The 22,730-nt window shown below is 40.8% G+C and overlaps 1 protein-coding gene across 6 annotated transcripts in view; it reads left to right on the top strand.

Moving 5' to 3' along the window:
- STIM1 (stromal interaction molecule 1) overlaps positions 1–22,730 on the top strand; it is a 251,042-nt gene that overhangs the window by 110,661 nt on the left and 117,651 nt on the right. For all 6 annotated transcript variants that reach the window (XM_012456837.2, XM_012456838.3, XM_012456836.3 and 3 more), the window contains one exon: positions 22,256–22,386. In XM_012456837.2, coding sequence (XP_012312260.1) covers positions 22,256–22,386 — 131 coding nt within the window. The remainder of the gene's footprint in view (positions 1–22,255; positions 22,387–22,730) is intronic.

Genomic DNA, 22,730 nt, shown 5'->3' with positions numbered 1-22,730 from the left:
TGGGAGGCTGAGCCTGGGAGATAGAAGCTGCAGTGAGCCATGATCTTGCCACTGCAGTCCAGCCTGGGCGACAGAATGAGACCCTGTCTCAAAAATAAACAAACAAACAAAGAAATATAAAATAAAGACTTCCAGGATAACCAGAGACTAGAAAACTGACAAATGAACAACTAACATTTGTGTAGAGCATTACTATTTTTCAAAAGATTTTACTGATTTTTCAGGTAAGAACATTAGGAGTAGTCAATGTGTAGGAAAGTTGGAATTCAAAGACCTGTATTTGCTACCTCTGCAAATTCAGTACGTATTTTAATAATTGGGGATTGGGGAAAGGGGGTCCTGGAGGCAAGAGAAGTGTGTGTTACTGTTTGATTTCCTAGTGACTTTGCCTAGTTCAGCTAGTTCAGTCATCAGTAAAAAGCTGCTTAAAAGTGTTAAATAAGTGTGGAAATGGGTATTTCAGCATGTGGACACTGAACTGAGAGTCAGTCAGACACTTTCAATTTAGTAAGGAAGGTCATAGAAACAAAAGGGCAGGCAAATAGGCTGTCTAGCAGGAGTCTGAAGCCCTATGGGAGACCAAGGAGTAGACAAAGGGTATCATAACAGCTGGACAGCTCCTGCACCAGAAACTCCTGTTATTGAGGTCAAGGCCTGCTTGGTGGTAACTAGCTGTAGGGATTAGCCATTTTCTTCTGGAAGGAGGCTTCCTGTGAGATCAAAATTTGAAGAAAAGAATGCTTAGAGGAGGAGGAAGGTAGAAATGGGACACAGGAAGGAATAGCTGAGTGAACCCCTGAGAAGAGATAGCCAGAGACTTCTCTTCTAGCAGGTGATTAGGTTTAACAGAAGCATATTCTTTTGCTCTTTTTGTTCTCCCAGCATGGTGTGCTAGAGACCCGGTTTTCCTTCTCCAGTGATTCTTAAACTTTATATTTAAGTTCTAATGAGAAAGAGGTCTTTGGCTAGTTTGTTTCAGAGGATTGAACACTAAAGAATTTAAGGCAAAGCCAGGATGTTTGAGGAATGGTACAAGCCCACATAGGGCTTCTTGTATTTGCTGTTAATAGACAAAAAATACCCTGATGGAACCCCTGCTTCCTCACCCCCCAGCCCTTGCTTTGTTGCCTTGGAAAGTAAGAGTTAATAATGCTCAACCAGATCACCCAACTTTAGCCTTGCCATGGGACGTGGTGTAGAAAGTTAGTGTGGGTTCTAATCTGGTTCTGCCACTTCTTTGCTGGCCAACCTAGGGCAAAACATGCCGTTTTATGGCTTCAATTTTCTTCCCTAGGTGTTAAAAGAGCAATGGCCCTCGAGGCTCTCCAAATCTCCTTCAATTCTGCCATTTAGAGTCTGAGTATAAGCCAGGCGCGGTGGCTCACGCCTGTAATCCCAGCACTTAGGGAGGCCGAGGCGGGTGGATCACGAGGTCAAGAGATCGAGACCATCCTGGTAAACCTGGTGAAACCCCGTCTCTACTAAAAATACAAAAAATTAGCTGGGCATGGTGGCGCATGCCTGTAATCCCAGCTACTCAGGAGGCTGAGGCAGGAGAATTGCCTGAACCCAGAAGGCGGAGGTTGCGGTGAGCCGAGATCGCGCCATTGCACTCCAGCCTGGGTAACAAGAGCGAAACTCCATCTCAAAACAAAACAAAACAAAACAAAACAACAACAAAAAACAAAATAGAGTCTGAATATAATAAGTGATCTCAACATCTATTATTCCCATTCTATGCCAGGAGGTTTTGCAAGATTAGTAAGAAGAATGCTTTGATTTCCTGATTTATTTATTTATTTTTTTTTGAGACAGGGTCTCGCTCTGTTGCTGAGGCTGAAGTACAGTGGCATGCTCATAGCTCACTGCAGTCTTGACCTCCCAGGCCCTAGCAATCCTCTCACCACAGCCTCCCTAGTAGCTGGCACCATAGGTGTGTGCCATCACTCCCAGCTATTTTTTGTAGAGACGGAGTTTCCCTATGTTGCCCAGGCTGGTCTCGAACTCCCAGGGTCAGGTGATCCTTGGCCTCCCAAAGTTCTGGGATTACAGGCATGAGCCACCATGCCTGACCTGACTTCCTGATCTCTTTTTTTTTTTTTTGAGACGGAGTCTCGCTATGTCGCCAGCCTGGCATGCAGTGGCATGATCTCGGCTCACTGCAACCTCTGGCTTCTGGATTCAAGCAACTCTCTTGCCTCAGCCTCCTGAGTAGCTAGGACTACAGCTGTGCACCACCACACCTAGCTAATTTTTGTATTTTTAGTAGAGACGGGGTTTCACCATGTTGGCCCGGATGGTCTCAATCTCTTGACCTCATGATCTGCCCACCTTAGCCCCCAAGCCAAGCTGTGTAAGATGCTGTGCTCCTTACCCTTGGGCTTTCTTTGTTTGGCTTGCCCTTCCTTCTGCTCCCACTCTCTTCTACCTGTTTTTCAGTGGTATCTCCTGCTACTATGGTCTCTTGTCTCTTGCTATATTTTACTTTGTATTTTTGTAATTCATATACTGTGCTCATTCTCCTAGCACTTTTTGAGAGCAAAGGATAGTGTTTATTCATCTATTTTTGAATTTGTTCATTCAACAAGTTTTTTTGGGCATTTTTTTTTCAGGAACTTTATTTTTTTATTTTTTAAAAATATATTTTATTGCACTTTAGGTTCTAGGGTACAGTGCAGAACATGCAGGATTGTTGCATAGGTACATACATGGCAATGCGGTTTGCTGCCTCCATCCCCGTCACCTATATCTGGCATTTCTCCCCATGTCATCCCTCCCCAACTCCCTACCCCACACTGTCTCTCCCCTAGTCCCCCCCAACAGACCCCAGTGTGTGATGCTCCCCTCCCTGTGTCCATGTGTTCTCATTGTTCAACACCTGCCTATGAATGAGAACATGTGGTGTTTGATTTTCTGTTTTTGTGTCAGGTTGCTAAGAAGGATGGTTTCCAGATTCATCCATGTCCCTACAAAGGACATGAACTCATCGTTTTTTATGGCTGCATAGTATTCCATGGTGTATATGTGCCACATTTTCCTTGTCCAGTCTATCGTTGATGGGCATTTGTGTTGGTTCCAGGTCTTTGCTATTGTAAACAGTACCACAGTGAACATATGTGTGCATGTGTCTTTATAATAGAATGATTTATAAACCTTTGGATATATACCCAGTATATATATAATGGGATTACTGGGTCAAATGGAATCTCTATTCCTAGATCCTTGAGGAATCACCACACTGTCTTCCATAATGGTTGAACTACTTTACACTCCCACCAACAGTGTAGAAGTGTTCCTATTTCGCCATATCCTCTCCAGCATCTGTTGTTGCCAGATTTTTTTTTTGAGACGGAGTTTTGCTCTTGTTACCCAGTCTAGAGTGCAATGGCGCGATCTCGGCTCACCGCAATCTCCGCCTCCTGGGTTCAAGCAATTCTCCTGCCTCAGCCTCCTGAGTAGCTGGGATTACAGGCATGCGCCACCATGCCCAGCTAATTTTTTGTGTTTTTAGTAGAGACGGGGTTTCACCATGTTGACCAGGATGGTCTCGATCTCTTGACCTCGTGATCCACCCGCCTCAGCCTTCCAAAGTGCTGGGATTACAGGTGTGAGCCACAGTGGCCGGCCCTGTTGCCAGATTTTTTTAATGATTGCCATTCTAACTGGCGTGAGCTGGTGTCTCAATGTGATTTTGATTTGCATTTCTCTAATAACCAGTGATGATGAGCATTTTTTCACGTTTGTTGGCCTCATATAAGTCTTCTTTTGAAAAGTGTCTTGTTTATATCCTTCGCCCACTTTTGAATGGGTTTGGTTGTTTTTTTCTTGTAAATCTGTTTTAGTTCTTTGTAGATTCTGGATATTAGCCCTTTGTCAGATGGGTAGATTGCAAAAAATTTTTCCCATTCTGTTGGTTGCCAGTTCGCTCTAATGATTGTTTCTTTTGCTGTGCAGAAGCTGTGGAGTTTAATTAGATCCCATTTGTCTATTTTGGCTTTTGTTGCCAATGCTTTTGGTGTTTTAGTCATGAAGTCCTTGCCTATGCCTATGTCCTGAATGGTTTTGCCTAGGTTTTCTTCTAGGGTTTTTATGGTGTTAGGTCTTCTGTTTAAGTCTTTAATCCATCTGGAGTTAATTTTAGTGTAAGGTATCAAAAAGGGATCCAGTTTCTGCTTTCTGCACATGGCTAGCCAGTTTTCCCAACACCATTTATTAAAGAGGGAGTCCTTTCCCCATTGCTTGTTTTGTCAGTTTTGTCAAAGGTCAGATGGTTGCAGATGTGTGGCGTTGCCTCCAAGGCCTCTGTTCTGTTCCATTGGTCTATATCTCTGTTTTGGTACCAGTACCATGCTGTTTTGATTACTGTAGCCTTGTAGTGTAGTTTGAAGTCAGGTAGCATGATGCCTCCAGCTTCGTTCTTTTGGCTTAGGATTGTCTTGGCTATGTGGGCTCTCTTTTGGTTCCATATGAAGTTTAAGTTGTTTTTTTCCAGTTCTGTGGAGAGAGTCATAGGTAGCTTGATGGGGATAGCGTTGAATCTATAAATTACTTTGGGCAGTATGGCCATTTTCACAGTATTGATTCTTCCTAACCATGAGCATGGACTGTTTTTCCCTCTGTTTGTGTCCTCTGTTATTTCCTTGAACAGTGGTTTATAGTTCTTGAAGAGGTCCTTTACATCCTTTGTTAGTTGTATTCCTAGATATTTTATTCTCTTTGTAACAATTGTGAATGGCAGTTTGTTCTTGATTTGGCTCTCTTTAAGTCTGTTATTGGTGTATAAGAATGCTTGTGATTTCTGCACTTGATTTTATATCCTGAGACTTTGCTGAAGTTGCTTATCAGTTTCAGGAGATTTTGGGCTGAGACAATGGGGTCTTCTAAATATACAGTCATGTCGTCTGCAAATAGAGACAATTTGACTTCCTCCTTTCCTAATTGAATACCCTTTGTATATTTTTCTTGCCTGATTACTCTGGCTAGAACTTCCAATACTATGTTGAATAGGAGTGGTGAGAGAGGGAATCCTTGTCTAGTGCCAGATTTCAAAGGGAATGCTTCCAGTTTTTGCCCATTCAGTATGATATTGGCTGTTGGTTTGTCATAAATAGCTTTTATTATTTTGAGATACATTCTATTGATACCTAGTTTATTGAGAATTTTTAGCATAAAGAGCTGTTGAATTTGGTCAAAGGCCTTTTCTGCATCTATTGAGATAATCATGTGGTTTTTGTCTTTGGTTCTGTTTATGTGGTGAATTACATTTATAGACTTGCATATGTTGAACCAGCCTTGCATCCCCAGGATGTAGCCTACTTGATCATGATGGATAAGCTATTTAATATGCTGTTGCACTCAGTTTGCCAGTATTTTATTGAAGATTTTTGCATCTATGTTGATCATGGATATTGGCCTGAAGTTTTCTTTTTTTGTTGAGTCTCTGCCAGGTTTTGGTATCTGGATGATGTTGGTCTCAAAATGATTTGGGAAGGATTCCCTCTTTTTGTATTGATTGGAATAGTTTCAGAAGGAGTGATACCAGCTCCTCTTTGTATGTCTGGTAGAATTCAGCCGTGAGCCCATCTGGACCTGGGTTTTTTGGTTGGTAGGCTATTAATTGCTGCCTCAACTTCAGCCCTTGTTATTGGTCTATTCAGGGTTTCAACTTCTTCCTGGTTTAGGCTTGGGAGGGTACAAGTGTCCAGGAATTTATCCATGTCTTGCAGTTGTACTGGTTTGTGTGCATAGAGTTGTTTGTAGTAATCTCTGATGGTAGTTTGTATTTCTGTGGAATTGGTGGTGATATCCCCTTTATCATTTTTTATTGCATCTATTTGATTGTTCTCCCTTTTCTTTTTTATTAATCTGGCTGGTGGTCTGTCTATTTTGTTGATCTTTTCAAGAAACCAGCTCCTGTATTTGTTAATTTTTTGAAGGGTTTTTTGTGTCTCTTATCTCCTTCAGTTCTGCTCTGATCTTAGTTATATCTTGTCTTCTGCTAGCTTTTGAGTTTTTTTGATCTTTCTTCTCTAGCTCTTTCAATTTTGATGATAGGGTGTCAATTTTAGATCTTTCCTTGCTTCTCATATGGGCATTTATTGCTATAAATTTTCCTCTAGACACTGCTTTAAATGTGTCCCAGAGATTGTAGTACATTGTGTCTTCGTTCTCATTGGTTTCGAAGAACATCTTTTTTTCTGTCTTCATTTCATTGTTTATCCAGTCAACGTTCAATAGCCAGTTGTTCAGTTTCCATGAAGTTGTGCGGTTCTGAGTGAATTTCTTAATCCTGAGTTCTAATTTGATTGCACTGTGGTCTGAGAGACAGTTTGTTGCGATTTCCATTCTTTTGCATTTGCTGAGGAGTGATTCACTTCCAGTTGTGTGGGCAGTTTTAGAGTAGGTGTGATGTGGTGCTGAGAGGAATGTATATTTTGTGGATTTGGGGTGGAGAGTTCTGTAAATGTCTATTGGGTTTGCTTGGTCCAGATCTGAGTTCAAGTCCTGGATATCATTGTTAATTTTCTGTCTTGTTGATCTGTCTAATACTGGCAGTGGAGTGTTAAAGTCTCCCACTATTATTGTGTGTGAGTCTAAGTCTCTTTGTGGGTCGTTAAGAACTTGCGTTATGTATCTGAGTGCTCCTATATTGGGTGTGTATATATTTAGGATTGTTAGCTTTTCCTGATGCACTGAGCCTTTTACCATCATGTAATGCCCTTCTTTGTCTCTTTTGGTCTTTGTTGGTTTAAAGTCTATTTTACCAGAGACTAGGATTGCAACTCCTGCTTTTTTTTGCTCTCCATTTTCTTGATCAATCTTCCTCCATCACTTTATTTTCAGCCTATTTGTGTCCTTGCATGTGAGATGGGTTTCCTGGATACAGCACATTGACGGGTTTTGACTTTTTACCCAATCTGCCAGTCTGTGTCTTTGATTGGGGCATTTAGCCCATTTACATTTAAGGTTAATATTGTTATGTGTGAAATTGATCCTGCCATTTTGATGCTAGGTGATTGTTTTGCCCATTAGTTGATGCAGTTTCTTCATTGTGTCAATGCTCTTTACCATTTGATACGTTTTTGGAGTGGCTGGTACTGTTTTGTCCTTTCTATGTTTAGTGCTTCTTTCAGGAGCTCTTGTAAGGCAGGCCTGGTGGTGATGAAACCTCTGAACAACTGCTTGTTTGTAAAGGATTTTCTTTCTCCTTCGCTTATGAAGCTTAGTTTGGCTGGATATGAAATTCTAGGTTCAAAGTTCTTTTCTTTAAGGATGTTGAATATTGGCCCCACTCTCTTCTGGCTTGTAGAGTTTCTGCAGAGAGAGCCGCTGTGAGTCTGATGGGCTTCCCTTTGTGGGTAACCCAACCTTTCTCTCTGGCTGCCCTTAACATTTTTTCCTTCATTTCAACCCTGGTGAGTCTGATGATTATGTGCCTTAGGGTTGCTCTTCTTGAGGATTATCTTTGTGGTGTTCTCTGTATTTCCTGGACTTGAATATTGGCCTGCCTTGCTAGGTTGGGGAAGTTCTCTTGGATAATATCCTGAAGAGTGTTTTCCAGATTGCATTCATTCTCTCCGTCGTATTCAGGTACACCTATCAAACGTAGATTAGGTCTTTTCACATAATCCCATATTTCTTGGAGGCTTTGTTTATTTCTTTTCACTCTTTTTTCTCTAATCTTGCCTTCTCGTTTTATTTCATTGAGTTGATCTTCAATCTCTTATATCTTTTCTTCTGCTTGGCCAATTTGGCTATTGAAACCTGTGTATGCTTTGCAAAGTTCTCATGTTGTGTTTTTCAGCTCCATCAGTTCATTTATATTCTTCTCTAAGCTGTTTATTCTCATTAGCATTTCGTCAGACCTTTTTTCAAGGTTCTTAGTTTCTTTGCATTGGGTTAGCACATGTTCTTTTAGCTTAGAGAAGTTTGTTATTACCCAGTTTATGAAGCCTGTTTCTGTCAATTCATCATACTCATTCTCCATCCAGACTTGTTCCCTTGCTGGTGAGGAGTTGTGATCCCTTGGAAGAGGAGAGGCATTCTGGTTTTGGGTGTTTTCATCCTTTTTGTGCTGGTTTCTTCCCATCTTTGTGGATTTATCTACCTGTGGTCTTTGTTGTTGGTGACTTTCAGTTGGTGTCTCTGAGTGGATGTCCTTTTCATCGATGATGAAGTTATTTCTGTTTCTTAGTTTTCCTTCTATCAGTCAGGCCCCTCTGCTGTAGGACTGCTGGAGGTCCACTCCAAACGCTGCTTGCCTGTGGATCATCTGCAGCAGCTGTGGAACAGTAAGGGTTGCTGTTGCTCCCAGTTTCTTCTTCTGTTATCTTTGTCCCAGAAGGGTACCTGCCAGATACTAGCCTCAGCTCTCCTTTATGAAGTGTCTCTTCGGATATATGGGGATCAGGGAGCTGCTTGAGGAGACGGTCTTTCCCTTAAAGGAGCTCAAGTGTTGAGCTGTGAGCTCCTTTGTTCCGTTCAGAGCTTCTAGGCATGTATGTTTAACTCTGCTGCAGCAGAACTCATAACCGCCTTTTTTTCCCAGGTGCTCTGTCCTGTGAAGGTGGGGCTTTTTAATAAGTTCCTGACATGCTGCTGCCTTTTTTCAGAGATGCCCTGCCCAGCAAGGAGGTAGTCTAGTCACAGTCTGCCAGCAAAGGCATTGCTCAGCTGCCATGAGCTCTCCTCAGCTGCTGTGTGATCTTCCTTGTGGTTTTGTTTATAGATGTATAGTTAGAACTGCCTCGGTAATGGCGGACTGTCTCTGTAATGACGGACTGCCTCAGTAATGGCGGAGTGCGTTGGTAATGGTGGAGTGCCTCGGTAATGGTGGACTGTCTCAGTAATGGCAGACTGCCTTGGTAGTGGTGGACTGCCTCGGTAATGGCGGACACCCTTCCCCACACAGAGCTGGACCATGCTGGGTCCAGCTGTGCTTGCTGTGAAACTCTCAATCCAGAGCATTTCAGATTGCTGGTCTTTGTGGGGGTGGGACCGGCCGAGCCAGATCACCTGGCTCCTTGTTTCTGCCCCCATTTTTTCAGTTGAATGGGCAACTCTGTCTCCCAGGCGTTCCAGGTGCCAGTTGAAATGGCCACCCAGATTTGTGTGAGTTTTTGTGCGGAGACCTGCTGTGCCAGCTGCAACAGCAGTTGTGGAGACTCGTGGCACTTTTCCACTTGGGAATCTCCTGGTCTGTGGGAAGTAGAAGCTTGTTTGGAAATGTGGTGATCACTCACCCTCTGTGTTCTCACTGGGAACTACATTCCAGAGCTGTTCCTGTTTGGCCATCTTGGATTGTCTCGGCATTTGTTTTTTCATTCAACAAATGTTCATTGAAGCCTAACTATTGTGCTAGGAACTAAGCTAGGTGCTAGCAGTCAGGATTCAGCCATGAACAAGACAACCATGGTTTCTACCACTGTGGAGCTTGCAATTTAGCAGAGAAGATAGACATTCAGCAAATTATCACAGAAATAATTACTATTGTGAAATGTGCTGTAAATGAAAAATGTAGGTTGCTTTGAAGAATGTATAATATGGGCCTAAGCAGTTTGGGTGGGAGAGTGAGTCAGGTTCTTTGAAGAAATGATACTTAAATGGAGATCAACAGCGTGAGTCAGAATTTGCAGGTTAAGAAAGAAGTAAGAGCCTTCCATTTAGGAATAATTCTGAGTGGTTCTTGATCTGGGCTGCACTCTACTCTCACCAAGAACAAGAGAGTATGTGGATCACTTGGACATCTTATGCATGACTGGTGGAGTGTAAAGTGATATGCCTACTTTGAAAAACAATTTAACAGTTACTTAAAATGTTAAACATACTTTTATTGTATAACACATCAGTTCCCCACCCTGGATATTTGCTCAAGAAAAATGAAAACATACGTTCACATGAAGATTTATACATGAATACTCATAACAGCTTTATTTGTAATACCAAAAACTGATGAATGGATAAACAAATGGTGGTATAGCCATTCAATGGAATACTACTTAGCAATAAAATAGAACAAACTACTGATTCATGTGACAACATGGTTGAATCTCAAATCATGCTGAGTAAAAGAAGCTAGGTTTAAAAGGGTAGAGTACATACTGATGGTTCCATTTAATTTGAAATTCTAGAACAGGCAAAACTAGTTTATAGTAATGGAAATTGGATCAGTGATTGTGTCGGGAGGGAGAATGAGGGTTGGCAGTGAAGGAGCAAGTAAGAATATTCTGGGGTGATGGAAAGGTTCTGCATCTTGACTGGGGTGGTCGTTACACAGGTATGTATGTTCATCCAACACATTAAAATGTGCATTTAAAATGAGTGCATTTTATTACTTGTAACTGTACCTTAAAAATATTTATGCCTCATTTTTATAAGGGTCAAAAACAGGTAAAACTCGTCTATGATGATACAAGTCAGAATGTTACTATGGGGTGTGGGTACTCATGGTAGTATTGACTGGAAAGGAGCAAGAAGGATGGAGCCTTCCTGGAAATGTTCTATATTTTTTGTTTCAGTGGTAGTTACATGAACATACAGATTACATAAAAATTGAATATATAATGTAAAAATATATATGTAAAATTGTCTGTATATTTACTTATGCTCATTCCTGTATATATGTTATATCTCTATTAATGAAAAAAAAAACAAACAAACCAAAAACCCAGCTTTTGCCTGGCCCCATTCAAAGAGATACTGATTTAATTGATCTGGGGTAGGACCTGGGCATCAGCAATTTAAGAGCTCAAGTGATTCTACTGTGCAACCAGAGTTGAGAACTACTGCTCTATGTGAAAAGGCTGAGAAGGGAAGAAATGGCATGTCAAGAAGGCTCATAAAAAGCAGGAGTTTCACTTCTCTTTTATTTAAAAAATTTTATTATTTTTTACTGCTTCTTGTGCAGCAGGGCTACCTCATAAGCAGTGTGACCTGAGTAGTCAGGAGTTTCACTTCTAATACACAGTTATTTTTATTTTATTTTTTATTTATTTATTTTCATTTTTTATTATTATTTTTGAGACAGAGTCTCGGTCTGTCACCAGACTGGAGTGCAGTGGCACAATCTTGGCTCACTACAACCTCCACCTCCCGGGTTCAAGTGATCCTCCTGCCTTAGCCTCCTCAGTAGCAGGGACTACAGTCATGCACCACCATGCTTGGCTAATTTTTTCTTTTTTGGTATTTTTAGTAGAGATGGGGTTTCACCATGTTGGCCAGGATGGTCTCTATCTCTTGACCTTGTAATCCGCCCACCTCAGCCTCCCAAAGTGCTGGGATTGTAGGCATGAGCCACCATGCCCAGCCCAATATGAGGTTATAGAAAAAAAAAAAAAAAAGCAGGAGTTACTGGAGATGAAATCAGAAAGATGGCAGGTGTCAGATCATTCTGGGCCTTGCAGGCCACATTAAGAAATTTTACTTTATCTTAAGAACAATGAGAAATTTTTGAAAGGTTATAAACAGAGACTGACTAGGTTGGATTTTCAGCTGGTATACACTAGCATTGCCTATAGCTAGCTTTTCTGCTGATTGGTCATTAAGTAATTAGATTATCTTCTCTGGGAGTGGCATGCTGTGTGGAGAGTAAGATTTGGAATAGTTAAGGGATATTGAATTAGGCTTGGTGATTGATTAAATGTGGGAAGTGAAGGAGAGTGAGATGTCAAGGTTTCTGACATAAGCACCTGGAAAAGTAGGAAAGTTAGGGGAAAAGTGAGTTTAGAATTGAAACTTACTAGTTCAGATGCCTGAGAGACATCCATGTGATGTCTACTAGGTAGTTAGGTTCTGTGGATTTCTGTGGGTCCTAAGTGAAACTTGAACCAGAAACATAATTATGGGACTTGGTAATAGTAATTTCTTTAAATAGAAGGCATGAGAAGAGGTAAAATCACTTTAGGAAAGAGTGTATGTAGTAAGAAGACAGCCCAGAATTTATTTAAAAATTCTGACATTTAAAATTCATGTAGAAGACCAGCTATGGTGGCTCACGCCTGTAATTCCAACACTTCGAGAGGCTAAGGCAGGAGGATCACTTGAACTCAAAGGGTAGAGGCTGCAGTGAACCATGATGATGCAACTGCACTTCAATCTGGGTGACAGAGCAAGACCTTGTCTCAAAAAAAAAAAAAAGAAGTAAGGTAGAGAGGAGAAACCTACCTTGCATATTAGGGAAAGCCAAGATTTACTCATTCATTTAGCAAATTCTCTATTGAATACCTACTATGTGTAACCTTTGGGATACTGTAGTGAACAAAAAAGCATCTACTCTTGTGGACCTTACTTTTAGTAGAGGGAGATAGATGATGAGCAAACCAAGGAATAAATATATCATGTGCCAGGTGGAATCAAATGCTATGAAAAATGAGAATCATGAGCTATGCCCTCAGATATCTTCAAATAACTATAGTTATAAACTGACTGAGGTAAGGTCATATGAGGTACAAAGTCAGAAATGCTGGTGGAACTCAGAAGTATATCTCATTGCGATGCTCAACATGGAGCTGTATATATAGTTGATGTTGTAGATTGTTATTATTATTATTAATTTTGAGACAGGGTCTTGTTTTGTCACCAAGGCTGGAGTGCAGTGTCATGATCATGGCTCACACAGCCTGAACTCCTGGGCTCAAACAGTCCTCCACTTCAACCTCCCAAGTAACTGGGACTACAGGTGCACACCACTACACTGGGCTAATTTTTAAGTATTTTTTCTTCCTTTGTAGAGACGGGATCTCACTATGTTGACCAGGCTGCTTTTGAACTCTTGGCCTCATGTGATCTTCCTACCTTGGCCCCCAAAGTGCTGAAATGACAGGCATGAGCCACCAAGCCTGGCCAATGGATTAATTTTTGATGAGTGACCTCAGGGAGAAAAGTGAGCTTGGTCAAAAGTCAGAACTTAGAAGCTGGGTGCGGTGGCAAAAGCCTGTAATCCTAGCTATTTGAGAGGCTGAGGCAGGAGGATTGCTTGAGCCAGGAGTTTGAAACCAGCCTGGGCAACATAACAAGACCCTCTCTCAAAAAGAAAAAAGGAATTAAGAGCTTAGAATCTGTAGTGATTTGTGTTAGTATTGCTTGGACAGCTGGAACCAGTGCCAGCTTTGTCCAGAAGAAAAGGTCTTTTGAATTCCTACCCCCTGCTGAGAAGAGCTGGGCCTCTTGTTGGATATGAGGACATGATGTTCTAACAGGCGCAGGAACGTCTCTCAGATAGGTAGAGTTTTGCCTAGCCTAGGGATATGACTCCTTTCTCTGTGGCTAGGCCTGCTGTATGCCTCAGCTGAGATGTTATATTTCATTGGGGACCTTTTTTGGATAACTCTAGTTCTCAAACATATTCCTTTTTTAAGATTTCACATTTCTATGGCCAGGTGCAGTGGCTCACGCCTGTAATTCCAGAACTTTGAGAGGCCAAGGCAGGTGGATCACCTTAGGCCAGGAGTTTGAGACCAGCCTGGCCAACATGGTGAAACCCGTCTCTTCTAAAAATACAAAAGTTAGCCAGGTGTGGCAATGGGCACCTGTAATTCCAGCTACTTGGGAGGCTGAGGCAGGAGAATCGCTTAAACCTGGGAGGCAGAGGTTACAGTGAGCTGAGATCGTGCCTTTACACTCCAGCCTGGGAGACAAGAGCGAAACTCTGTCTCAAAAAAGAAGAAAAAAAAAAGACTTTACATCTGTCCAGAGTGTCCATCCCTCATTCCTCCCTCACCTCATCCCCATTCTAGGCCCCATGCTATTTTATCTCTGCAAATTCAGGGTCCTTGGCTAAATTTGAAAATCTTCCCAGGACTAGTGTTCTCCAGTCTTCGTCTTTTGATTCCTTTCAGAGAGTGAGAGTGGATTCTAATCCCATCAATAATAGTTGCAGAATTTGCTAGTCCTGGCTGAGGAATAAGAGATGAAGTGGGAGAAGCTTTTCTTTCTGGTGGGGCCCCTGCTGGTAAAACTTGCCAATTTCCAATTCATCCTCCAGGGATGAATTACTCTTTAGTGATAAGAAACAGAAAGTGGTTGGGAAAGTCGAGGCATTAGATGGACAGTAGATATTGATGGTGGGAATTGGTGGATTGTATTCAAGAATTCCCTTGCCTTTTGGGGAGATACAGTTTTTAAATTAATTAATTCATGCATTCTTCATTCATTCATTTATTCATTTAGCCAGCACATACTGATTTCATACTTGACAGGGTAGATGTTAGTGATAGTATTATAATGGGCCCTTGGGGATAGAGTGAATCAAGCTTGGTTCTTACCACTTGGATGTGGCATGTGAACAACTTATAACATGAGAACTAATATGACAGAGCTATGCACAAAGTGCTTTGGAGCATAGAACAGTGAACAGTGAATGATTAGTTCTGCCTGGAGAAAGGTGAGGAGATTTGGACATGAGGGAAAGGACTTTGTGGTTCTGTCTGCAAAGTGTAGTCTTGAGACCATGGCAGGTGGGAACAAAGTCTTTTCAGGGCATCCAGGAGATCAAGCCATTTCATAATAATATTAACATATTATTTGCCTTAGAAAAAACTGTATACCTTTGTACTAATGTTGCAAAAACATTTTTAGGTAAAACTGCTGGTACCTTAACACAAATCAAAGCAGTGGCACCAAAGTACTAGTAATGACAGTATTCCTCACCTCCACGCACTATCAGTTAAAAAAAAAAGTTTTCAACAAAGAAGTAGAAGTCATTAATTTCGTTGAATTGCATCCCATGAATTCATGCCTTTTAGTATTCTGTGTGATGAAATAGTAAGTATGCATAAAGCATTTCTGCTACATGTAGAAGTTTGATGATTATCTCAAACACTTGTGCAATTGAGCTGTAAGTTGATATACCTCCTTTTTTTTTTCAGGTAGCACTATTATTAGTATATATATATATTTGAAGTATATATACTTCAAAGAATACTTGACTGGTAATTCTGGTTATTCAGTATTTTGCAGACATTTTCTTGAAAATAAGTGAAACGCATCTTCTACTTTAAGGAAAACAACTGGTAGTATTAGTTGCCAATGATAAAATTCTAGCTTTTAAGTGAAAACTGGATTTTAGAAAACTTGTATCTGTCATTGTGAAATTGACAGTTTTTCTGGATTAAAAGCTTTTCTGATGAAATCAGTGGTGATATTAATAATTGTGACTATTTTGATATTGTATAAATGAAAGTGTCAACACTTGGAAGCTCTGCAGTAACTCCTAACCAATAGTTTCCAAATGACAAGTGCATCATGTTACAAAATCATGCATGTATAAAAGATCCATTCAAAGTATAAGATAGACCAATGGATTTTAATGTTACAGAGTACAAAAAGTTTATTCGTATAGTTTGGGATTTCACATTGCAACTAGCCTTTAAGAAACCTAGCACTTGTTGAGTTTGAGTATAGTCTCATATAATATCCACAATTGTCTGACTAGTAAAATGCTCCTGTCTTTCCCAGCTGCATATCTATGTTTTGATCTTCAGTCAAAATAATACCTCATAATAGGTTGAATGTAGCTATAAATCTGTCTTCTATTAAGCCAGACATTTAAAAGATTTGCAAAAACGTAAAACAATTCTATCCTACTCATGATTTTTTTCAGAAAACAATTATTTTCCTTAAAAATATTATTTACATTCACATGTAAGAGATTTATTATTGTTTTAAAATGAATTAATGAAAGCCTGGATAGCAGCAACAGCCTGGCTATCACCACTATGTCCCTGAAAGCTGACTTTTTTTTTGGGGGGAGGGGACAGAGTCTCGCTATTGCCCAGGCTGGAGTACAGTGGTGCAATCACAGCTCACTACAACCTCAGCATCCTGCGCTCAAGTGATCCTCCTCCTTCAGCCTCCTAAGTAGCTGGGACTACAGGCATGCACCACCATGCCTGGCTTTTATAGAGACAGGGTCTCACTATGTTGCCAGGCTGATTTTGAACTCCTGGGCTCAAGCAATGCCTCAGCCTCCCAAAGTGCTGGGATTATACGTATGAGCCACTGTGCCTGGCCCTGCAGGCGGATTTTGACAGTGTTGCAGAAGATGTGAGGAAGCTGAAAACAAGACCAGATGAGGAAGAACTGAAACTACTCTATGGGCTTTACAAACAAGTTATAACTGGGGACATTAATATTGAGTGTCCAGGAATGCTAGATTTAAAAGGCAAGGCCAATGGGAAGCATTGAACTTCCAAAAAGGGGTATCAAAGGTGTGATAAGTGCCTATATTTCTCTTTCTTTTTTTTGAGGCAGAATCTTGCTGTGTCGCCCAGGCTGGAGTGCAGTGGTGCGATCTCGGCTCACTGCGACCTTTGCCTCCTGGGTTCAGTAATTCCCCTGCCTCAGCCTCGTGAATAGTTGGGATTACAGGCGTGTGCCACCATGCCTGGCTAATTTTTTTTGTATTTTTAGTAGAGATGAGGGTTCCCCATGTTGGTCAGGCTGGTCTCGAACGCCTTACCCCGTGATTCGCCCGCCTCGGCCTCCCAAAGTACTGGGATTACAGGCATGAGCCACAGTGCCCGGCTGAGTGCCTACATTTCTAAGCAAAGAAGCTGATAGAAAAAGATGGAGTTTAGGATAAAGCATATATGAAAATTGTCCTTTGGAAGCCTTCATAATAGTATCATGATCTAACATTTAGAGGGGGAAATGTACTTTTAACTCTATGTATCATGTACATTTTTGCGATTAGCATGAATTGTAATACTTAATTAGGAGTATACTGAAACTACCTAGTTAACTAAACTGTGGTTCTTAAATTAGGTATCTGTAAAAGCTCTTTTAGAAAAGTATCTTATTTTTTATTTTTATAGATTTAGGGGGTACAAGTGCAGTTTTATTACATGGATATATTGTGTATTGGTGAAGCCTGGGCTTTTAGTATACCCATTACCCAAATAGGGTGGTTTCTTGTCTCTTACCGTCCTTCCACCTGCTCCCCACCCACCCCCCCGCCACTTTTCCAAGTCTCCACTGCCTCCAGGGACTCTCCACACCCCCCTGTACACATTATTTGGTTTCAACTTGTAGGTGGGAACATATGGTGTTTGATTTTCTGTTTCTTAGTTGTTTCACTTGAGATAGTGGCCTCCAGTTCCATCCACATTGCTGCAAAAGACCTTCTTTTATGGCTGAGTAGTATCGTGTGTGTGTGTGTGTGTGTGTGTGTGTGTGTGTGTGTGTAATATTTTCTTTATGCAGTCATCCATTGATGGACACTAGAGTTGATTCCATGTCTTTGCTACTGTGAATAGTGCCACAACAGACATGAGTGGTAGGGTTATCTTTGTATAATGATTTCTTATCCTTTCTTATCCTTTGGCTAGCTGCCTAGTTTTGGTTCTTTGGGAGATCTCCATACTGTTTTCCGTTTTCCATAGAGGTTGTATTGGTTTGCATTCCTCCAACAGTGTATTCCCTTTTCTCTGCATCCTCACCAACATCTGTTGTTTTTTAACTTTTTAGAAAAGTCTTGCTCTGGTAGCATGTATACAAAGACTTTAACAATTGTCTGTTCTTTTGACTTACCTGTTTGTTTGTCTACAATGAGTTTAGTGTTACTCGTGTAATAAAAACAGATTATTAGGAAAAAATAAAATAAATTAATAACTAATTATAACAATTTGTTTTTCCTTTTTTCAAAATTCTGTGGAAATTTTATTTGAAATGCCCTGATCTATACTTTATGAAACATTATCAATCTAGAAAAAAAATCTTGCTGAGGCAGTTTGCAGAAGTTTTATGTTGCTAAATATTCATTAAGGCAATGTAGGTAGGTAGTTTTTAACTTTTATTTTGAGTTCAGGGGTACACGTGCAGGTTTGTTATAGGTAAGCTTATGACATGGGGTTTGTTGTACAGATTATTTCATCACCCAGGTGTTAATCCTAGTACCCATTAGTTATTTTTCCTCATCCTCTTCCCCCTCCCACCCTCCATCCTCTGAAAGGCCCCAGTGTGTGTTGTTTCCCTCTGCGTGTCCATGTGCTATCACCATTTAGCTCCTACTTAGAAGTGAGAACATGTGGTATTTGGTTTCCTGTTCCTGTATTAGTTTGCTAAGGATAATGGTCTCCAGTTCCATTTGTGTTCCTGCAAAGGACATGATCTTGTTCTTTTTTATGGCTGCATGTGTTTTACTTTCTAATATGTAAATATTAAACAGTTCTTTGGAATTGAAAAATGTTAAGCTTATAAAAGGGTCCTAAGACCAAAAAGTTTAAAAACATATGCCTGTGGTATTTTCTTTGCCTAAAACTCTTCTTTTTTTCTCTAGAGAAATCTAGAGAAATAATTGTAGAGTTAATATTTAGATATTCATTTAAAAAAAATTTACTGAGCATCTTATCAAGAACCTGGCTCTTTGCTTGCTATTGGGGACATGGTACCAGTCCCTTATGGAGATCACAGTCTGGTGGGGAAGACACGTTAAACAGATAATTGCAACCCAGTATAATAAATGTTACCAGTGATAGCATATAAATGTTGTGGGAGTTCGGGCTACTGTCAGAGTCTTGCAAAGAGCCACTTGCCCACTCACCTGGAACCTATGACTGATCAGGTTGATTGGATTATACCTCCTATATTTGATTCTTTATAGACAGGGAAAGTGGCTGAAGTTAACAGAAGATGGGAACTGTTTACTTGCTGTTCTGGGGGTAAAGAGGATACTACAAATGTATTAAATATCAGCCTTACTCCAGGCCCTATGTTGGGTGTTTTAACAAATGTGATTTTATTTTTAAAAAGTCTGTGCAGCAGATTATTATCCTCATTCTGCAAATGAGAAATTGGAGTCTCAGAGAAATTAAACAACTTGTCCAATATCATATGATTTATAATTAGTGAAAATGGGATTTTGATATGTGTTCTGACTCTAAGTCCCGGCTTTTTCACTGTAGTTATGCATTGCTTAAATGGATGGCTCTTTGAAGGTATTTCCAGAGAGTTGTGGGAAACCTTGCCAGATTGGAATGTGTAAGAGAAAGTAGGAAAGGTCTCAGGAAGAACAGAGAGACAGCTTAAGACATGCTTGGTTGAAGGAGTTATTTGTGAGTTTTGGCTGGCATGGCTTTTTTGTACAGGATTCAACGGCCATAGGGGAATCAAGCCTTTGTACTCCCTAGCCCTCAATCTCTTTAATCCTTCTCTATGTCAGCTGATGCTAGCAGCAAAGGTCACCTGTCTGTCTGATCAGGTTACAGACCAGAGCCTGGGTATTTGAAGCCCAAACTTCTTGGACCTTGTAGGTCCTTGGGAAAGGTGCTGGTTAATTGACCTTAGGCCAATGGTACCCAGCCCGGAGGCCCCAAACCCTAGAGCTTGATAAATTATTTCCATTATTTTAAAAAGCCTATTAGAAGTTGTGCTTTACTTGGGATAAGCCTGTGTATACATATAGGCTAATGAAAAGATTGGATTTCTATATCTCTTTATTTATTTATTTATTTATTTATTTTTTGAGACAGGGTCTTGCTCTATTGCCCAGGCTGGTGTTCAGTGGCACAAACATGGATCACTGCAGCTCGACCTTGTGGGCTCAAGTGATTTTCCTACCTCGGCCTCCTGAGAGCTGGGACCACAGGTGTGCACCATCATACCTGGCTAATTTTTTTAATTTTTGTAAAAACAGGGTTTCACCATGTTACCCAGGCTAGTCTTTAACTCTTGGGCTCAAGGGAATTCCTGCCTCAGCCTCCCAAAGTGCTGGAATTATAGGTGTGAGCCACCACCCCCAGCCTTGGATTTCTTTCTTTTAGTGCAATTCAATATGATTTAGGTGTGCTACCTATGATATTCTGTAACAGGGTTCAGCAAACTATGGCCTGTTGACCAAATCCAGTTCACGCCTGCTTTTATAAATAAAGTTTTATTAGAACACTTTCAAGCTCATTCATTTATATTTTGTCTGTGGATGCTTTTGTGCTACAATGGCACAGTTAAGTTGTGCAACAGAGACTACATGGCCCACAAATTCTAAATTGTTTATTATCTGGTCCTTTACAGAAAAAGTTAGCTGATACTTAATTATGATTCTTTCTATCATGGTACTTAGCACATAGTGTTTTAATTGCCTGTCCCTCCCACTTTTATAATTAACCTTCTGAGAGAAAAATGAAGTATGATTCATATCTTTATGCCCATGCTGATCGTAGGGCTTCATATATGAAGAACATTCAATAAATGTCTAAATGGGCATATCATGGGCTAATTAAAAAGCTCTAATATACAATTATATATATTTTTATTGGTGAGGAAGTTGAGAAACAATTCCTTAATCTTTGGGTGTATTCTGCTCTCTCCCTAAGTTCCCACCACCCCTTCATCCCACTTCCCAATTTGGTACAACAAATGTCGAGGGAAATAAGTTTATGTAGAGATATTTCTTTTTGTATGCATACTGTTCATTGTATTTTTTTCTTTTACAAAACTGTTGCAGGCTGGGTGTGGTGGCTCACGCCTGTAATCCCAGCACTTTGGGAGGCTGAGGTGGGCGGATCGCTTGAGGTCAGGAGTTTGAGACCAGCCTGGCTAACATGGTGAAACCCCGTCTCTACTAAAAATACAGCATGGCGGTATGTGCCTATAATCTCAGCTACTTGGGAGGCTGAGGCAGGAGAATTGCTTGAGCCCGGGGGGCAGAGGTTGCAGTGAGTGGAAATCATGCTACTGGGCTTCAACCTGGGCATCAGGGTGAGACTGTGTCTCAAAAAACAAAAAAAGAAAAACAAAAATAACTCTGTTGCTTAATGTTCTTTTTGCTCATGTTATTACCTGTGGCTTCTAAAAGATGAAAGCAACCCAAGGCCAGCTATCTGGTCACCCTAGCAAAAAGGCAATGGTGAAGATGAGATTTTGAAGTGCTAACCTGGGAGTCAGCAAACTTGGGGTCTCACTGTGGCTCTTCATCTGCTTGTGACTTTGGCACATCATTTAACATCTGTGAGCTTCAATGTTCAACATACCTATATTGAGTCACATCTGGGACACTTTAAAATTTAATATTTATACTCATCCCTTATTTTGAAAAGGATTTGAATAACTGGCAAGAAGTAGAGAAGTGACCTGTCTGGTCTTATCACTGTCTCTGGCTGGCAGACAAGTAGATGATTAAATGGATTAGGATATTTTAGGTCTTTGATTAGTGCCTTCTAAAAGGCGTCATAACCACAACCTCTTCACCCTGTCCTTTCTGTCCTGTGACAACTTCTTCTATTACCTAGGAAGTCAAGATCTATCTTCTTTGAGGGTCATCTGGAGACTATTTTGCCTAGGAAGTAGTTGTCAAGATCCAGGGCAAAAGGAAAGAGGAATTTTAACATAGGAATTGGAAGAAAAACTAGAAACTTCAGTCAAAATGCCTTTTTCAAATAGTGACTTTGAGGCATGGAGAAGAGAAATGACCTCCTTAGATCACATGGTAGAGCTAAGCCTAGATTTCAGGCTCTTTCTGTTATGTGCATCATTCAGACTAGGTGTTTTCCAGGCTTGTAAGAGAGGATTAGGTGTCATAGAAAGAGCTAAGGTGGCCTAGGCTCTTGTGCTGGTTTTACTGCTGCATGAACATGTGATGATGGGCAGAGAAAACCGTATCCCAGACCACATAAGGTGTTGTATCAGATGAGCTCAAGGCCTTCAGATATCTAAAAAAATATTTGCCTGATATAGCTGTCTGTGAGAAGGCATGAGATGTGAGATGTTTCCCCAGTCAGCCTATGGCTGACCTTATATGTATCAGCAGTGACAAAATGAACAAAAACGAAAATTGCACATTATTTGGGCACTGGGCCTAATTAGCTGTTGTTCTGTTTCCAGAAAGATTACACTGATTTACATTTGTTTATTTGACTGATTAAAAATAATACCTCATTTGAATATGTATTTCTTTGATTACTAATGAGGCCAGACTTTTTCCTGTGTTCATTAACTATTTATATTTTCTCTCATTTGTGAGTTACTGATGCACATTCTTGTCTAGATCCCAACATATTCCTACTCCTATGTGAGACTTCCCTGCCAGGAAACTATTAGGATGATAAAAAGCATTGCCCTTGCGGGGAAGCTCAGCATTTTCTTGGGGAGACACTTAAAGGCTAGATGAAACACTTCTGTCACTGTGCAAGTAGCTAGTTAAGGGCCTACATGAGGAGTCAAATGCTAGAAGCTAAGGATGCCAACACAGGCAGGTGATAGGTTTTGGGTGATAGGTTCTAGGTGGCAGTTCTGAGTAATGTTGTCTCTTGCTTTTCATACACAGAGTTTTGCCGAATTGACAAGCCCCTGTGTCACAGTGAGGATGAGAAACTCAGCTTCGAGGCAGTCCGTAACATCCACAAGCTGATGGATGATGATGCCAATGGTGATGTGGATGTGGAAGAAAGTGATGAGGTGAGCTCTCTCATCCTGCTATGGCTCTTTTTTCTTCCTGTGTGAAACAGTCCTTGAAAGCTGCTTAGACAGACTATTCCCTGTGGAGAGATGTTCTCTGGGAACTCATCCCCATCAGGGAAGGTGGCTCCCAGCAGAGCAGCCCTCCAGGAGTTAGCCTGTCAGAGTGTAGGCTTTATGTGTATGTCTGTGCCTGGGTTGGCTCCTGCCTGCCTATTGGCTAGTTGCATAACACTGATTGAGCTGTGTTGTTTGGGAGGGAGAGGGATCCCAAGGCTGGTCTCTGTGATTTCCTTGGATCCTTATTGCAATCCTGCTATAGATGGAGGGCATCAGTCTGTTCT

Source organism: Aotus nancymaae, unplaced genomic scaffold, assembly GCF_030222135.1.
Source record: "Aotus nancymaae isolate 86718 unplaced genomic scaffold, 86718_ANA_hifiasm-v0.15.2.pri h1tg000059l, whole genome shotgun sequence".
NCBI classification, from domain to species: Eukaryota; Metazoa; Chordata; class Mammalia; order Primates; family Aotidae; genus Aotus; species Aotus nancymaae.
The sequence above is the reverse complement of the archived record's forward strand: the minus strand, read 5'-3'. Positions and strand labels throughout refer to the sequence as shown.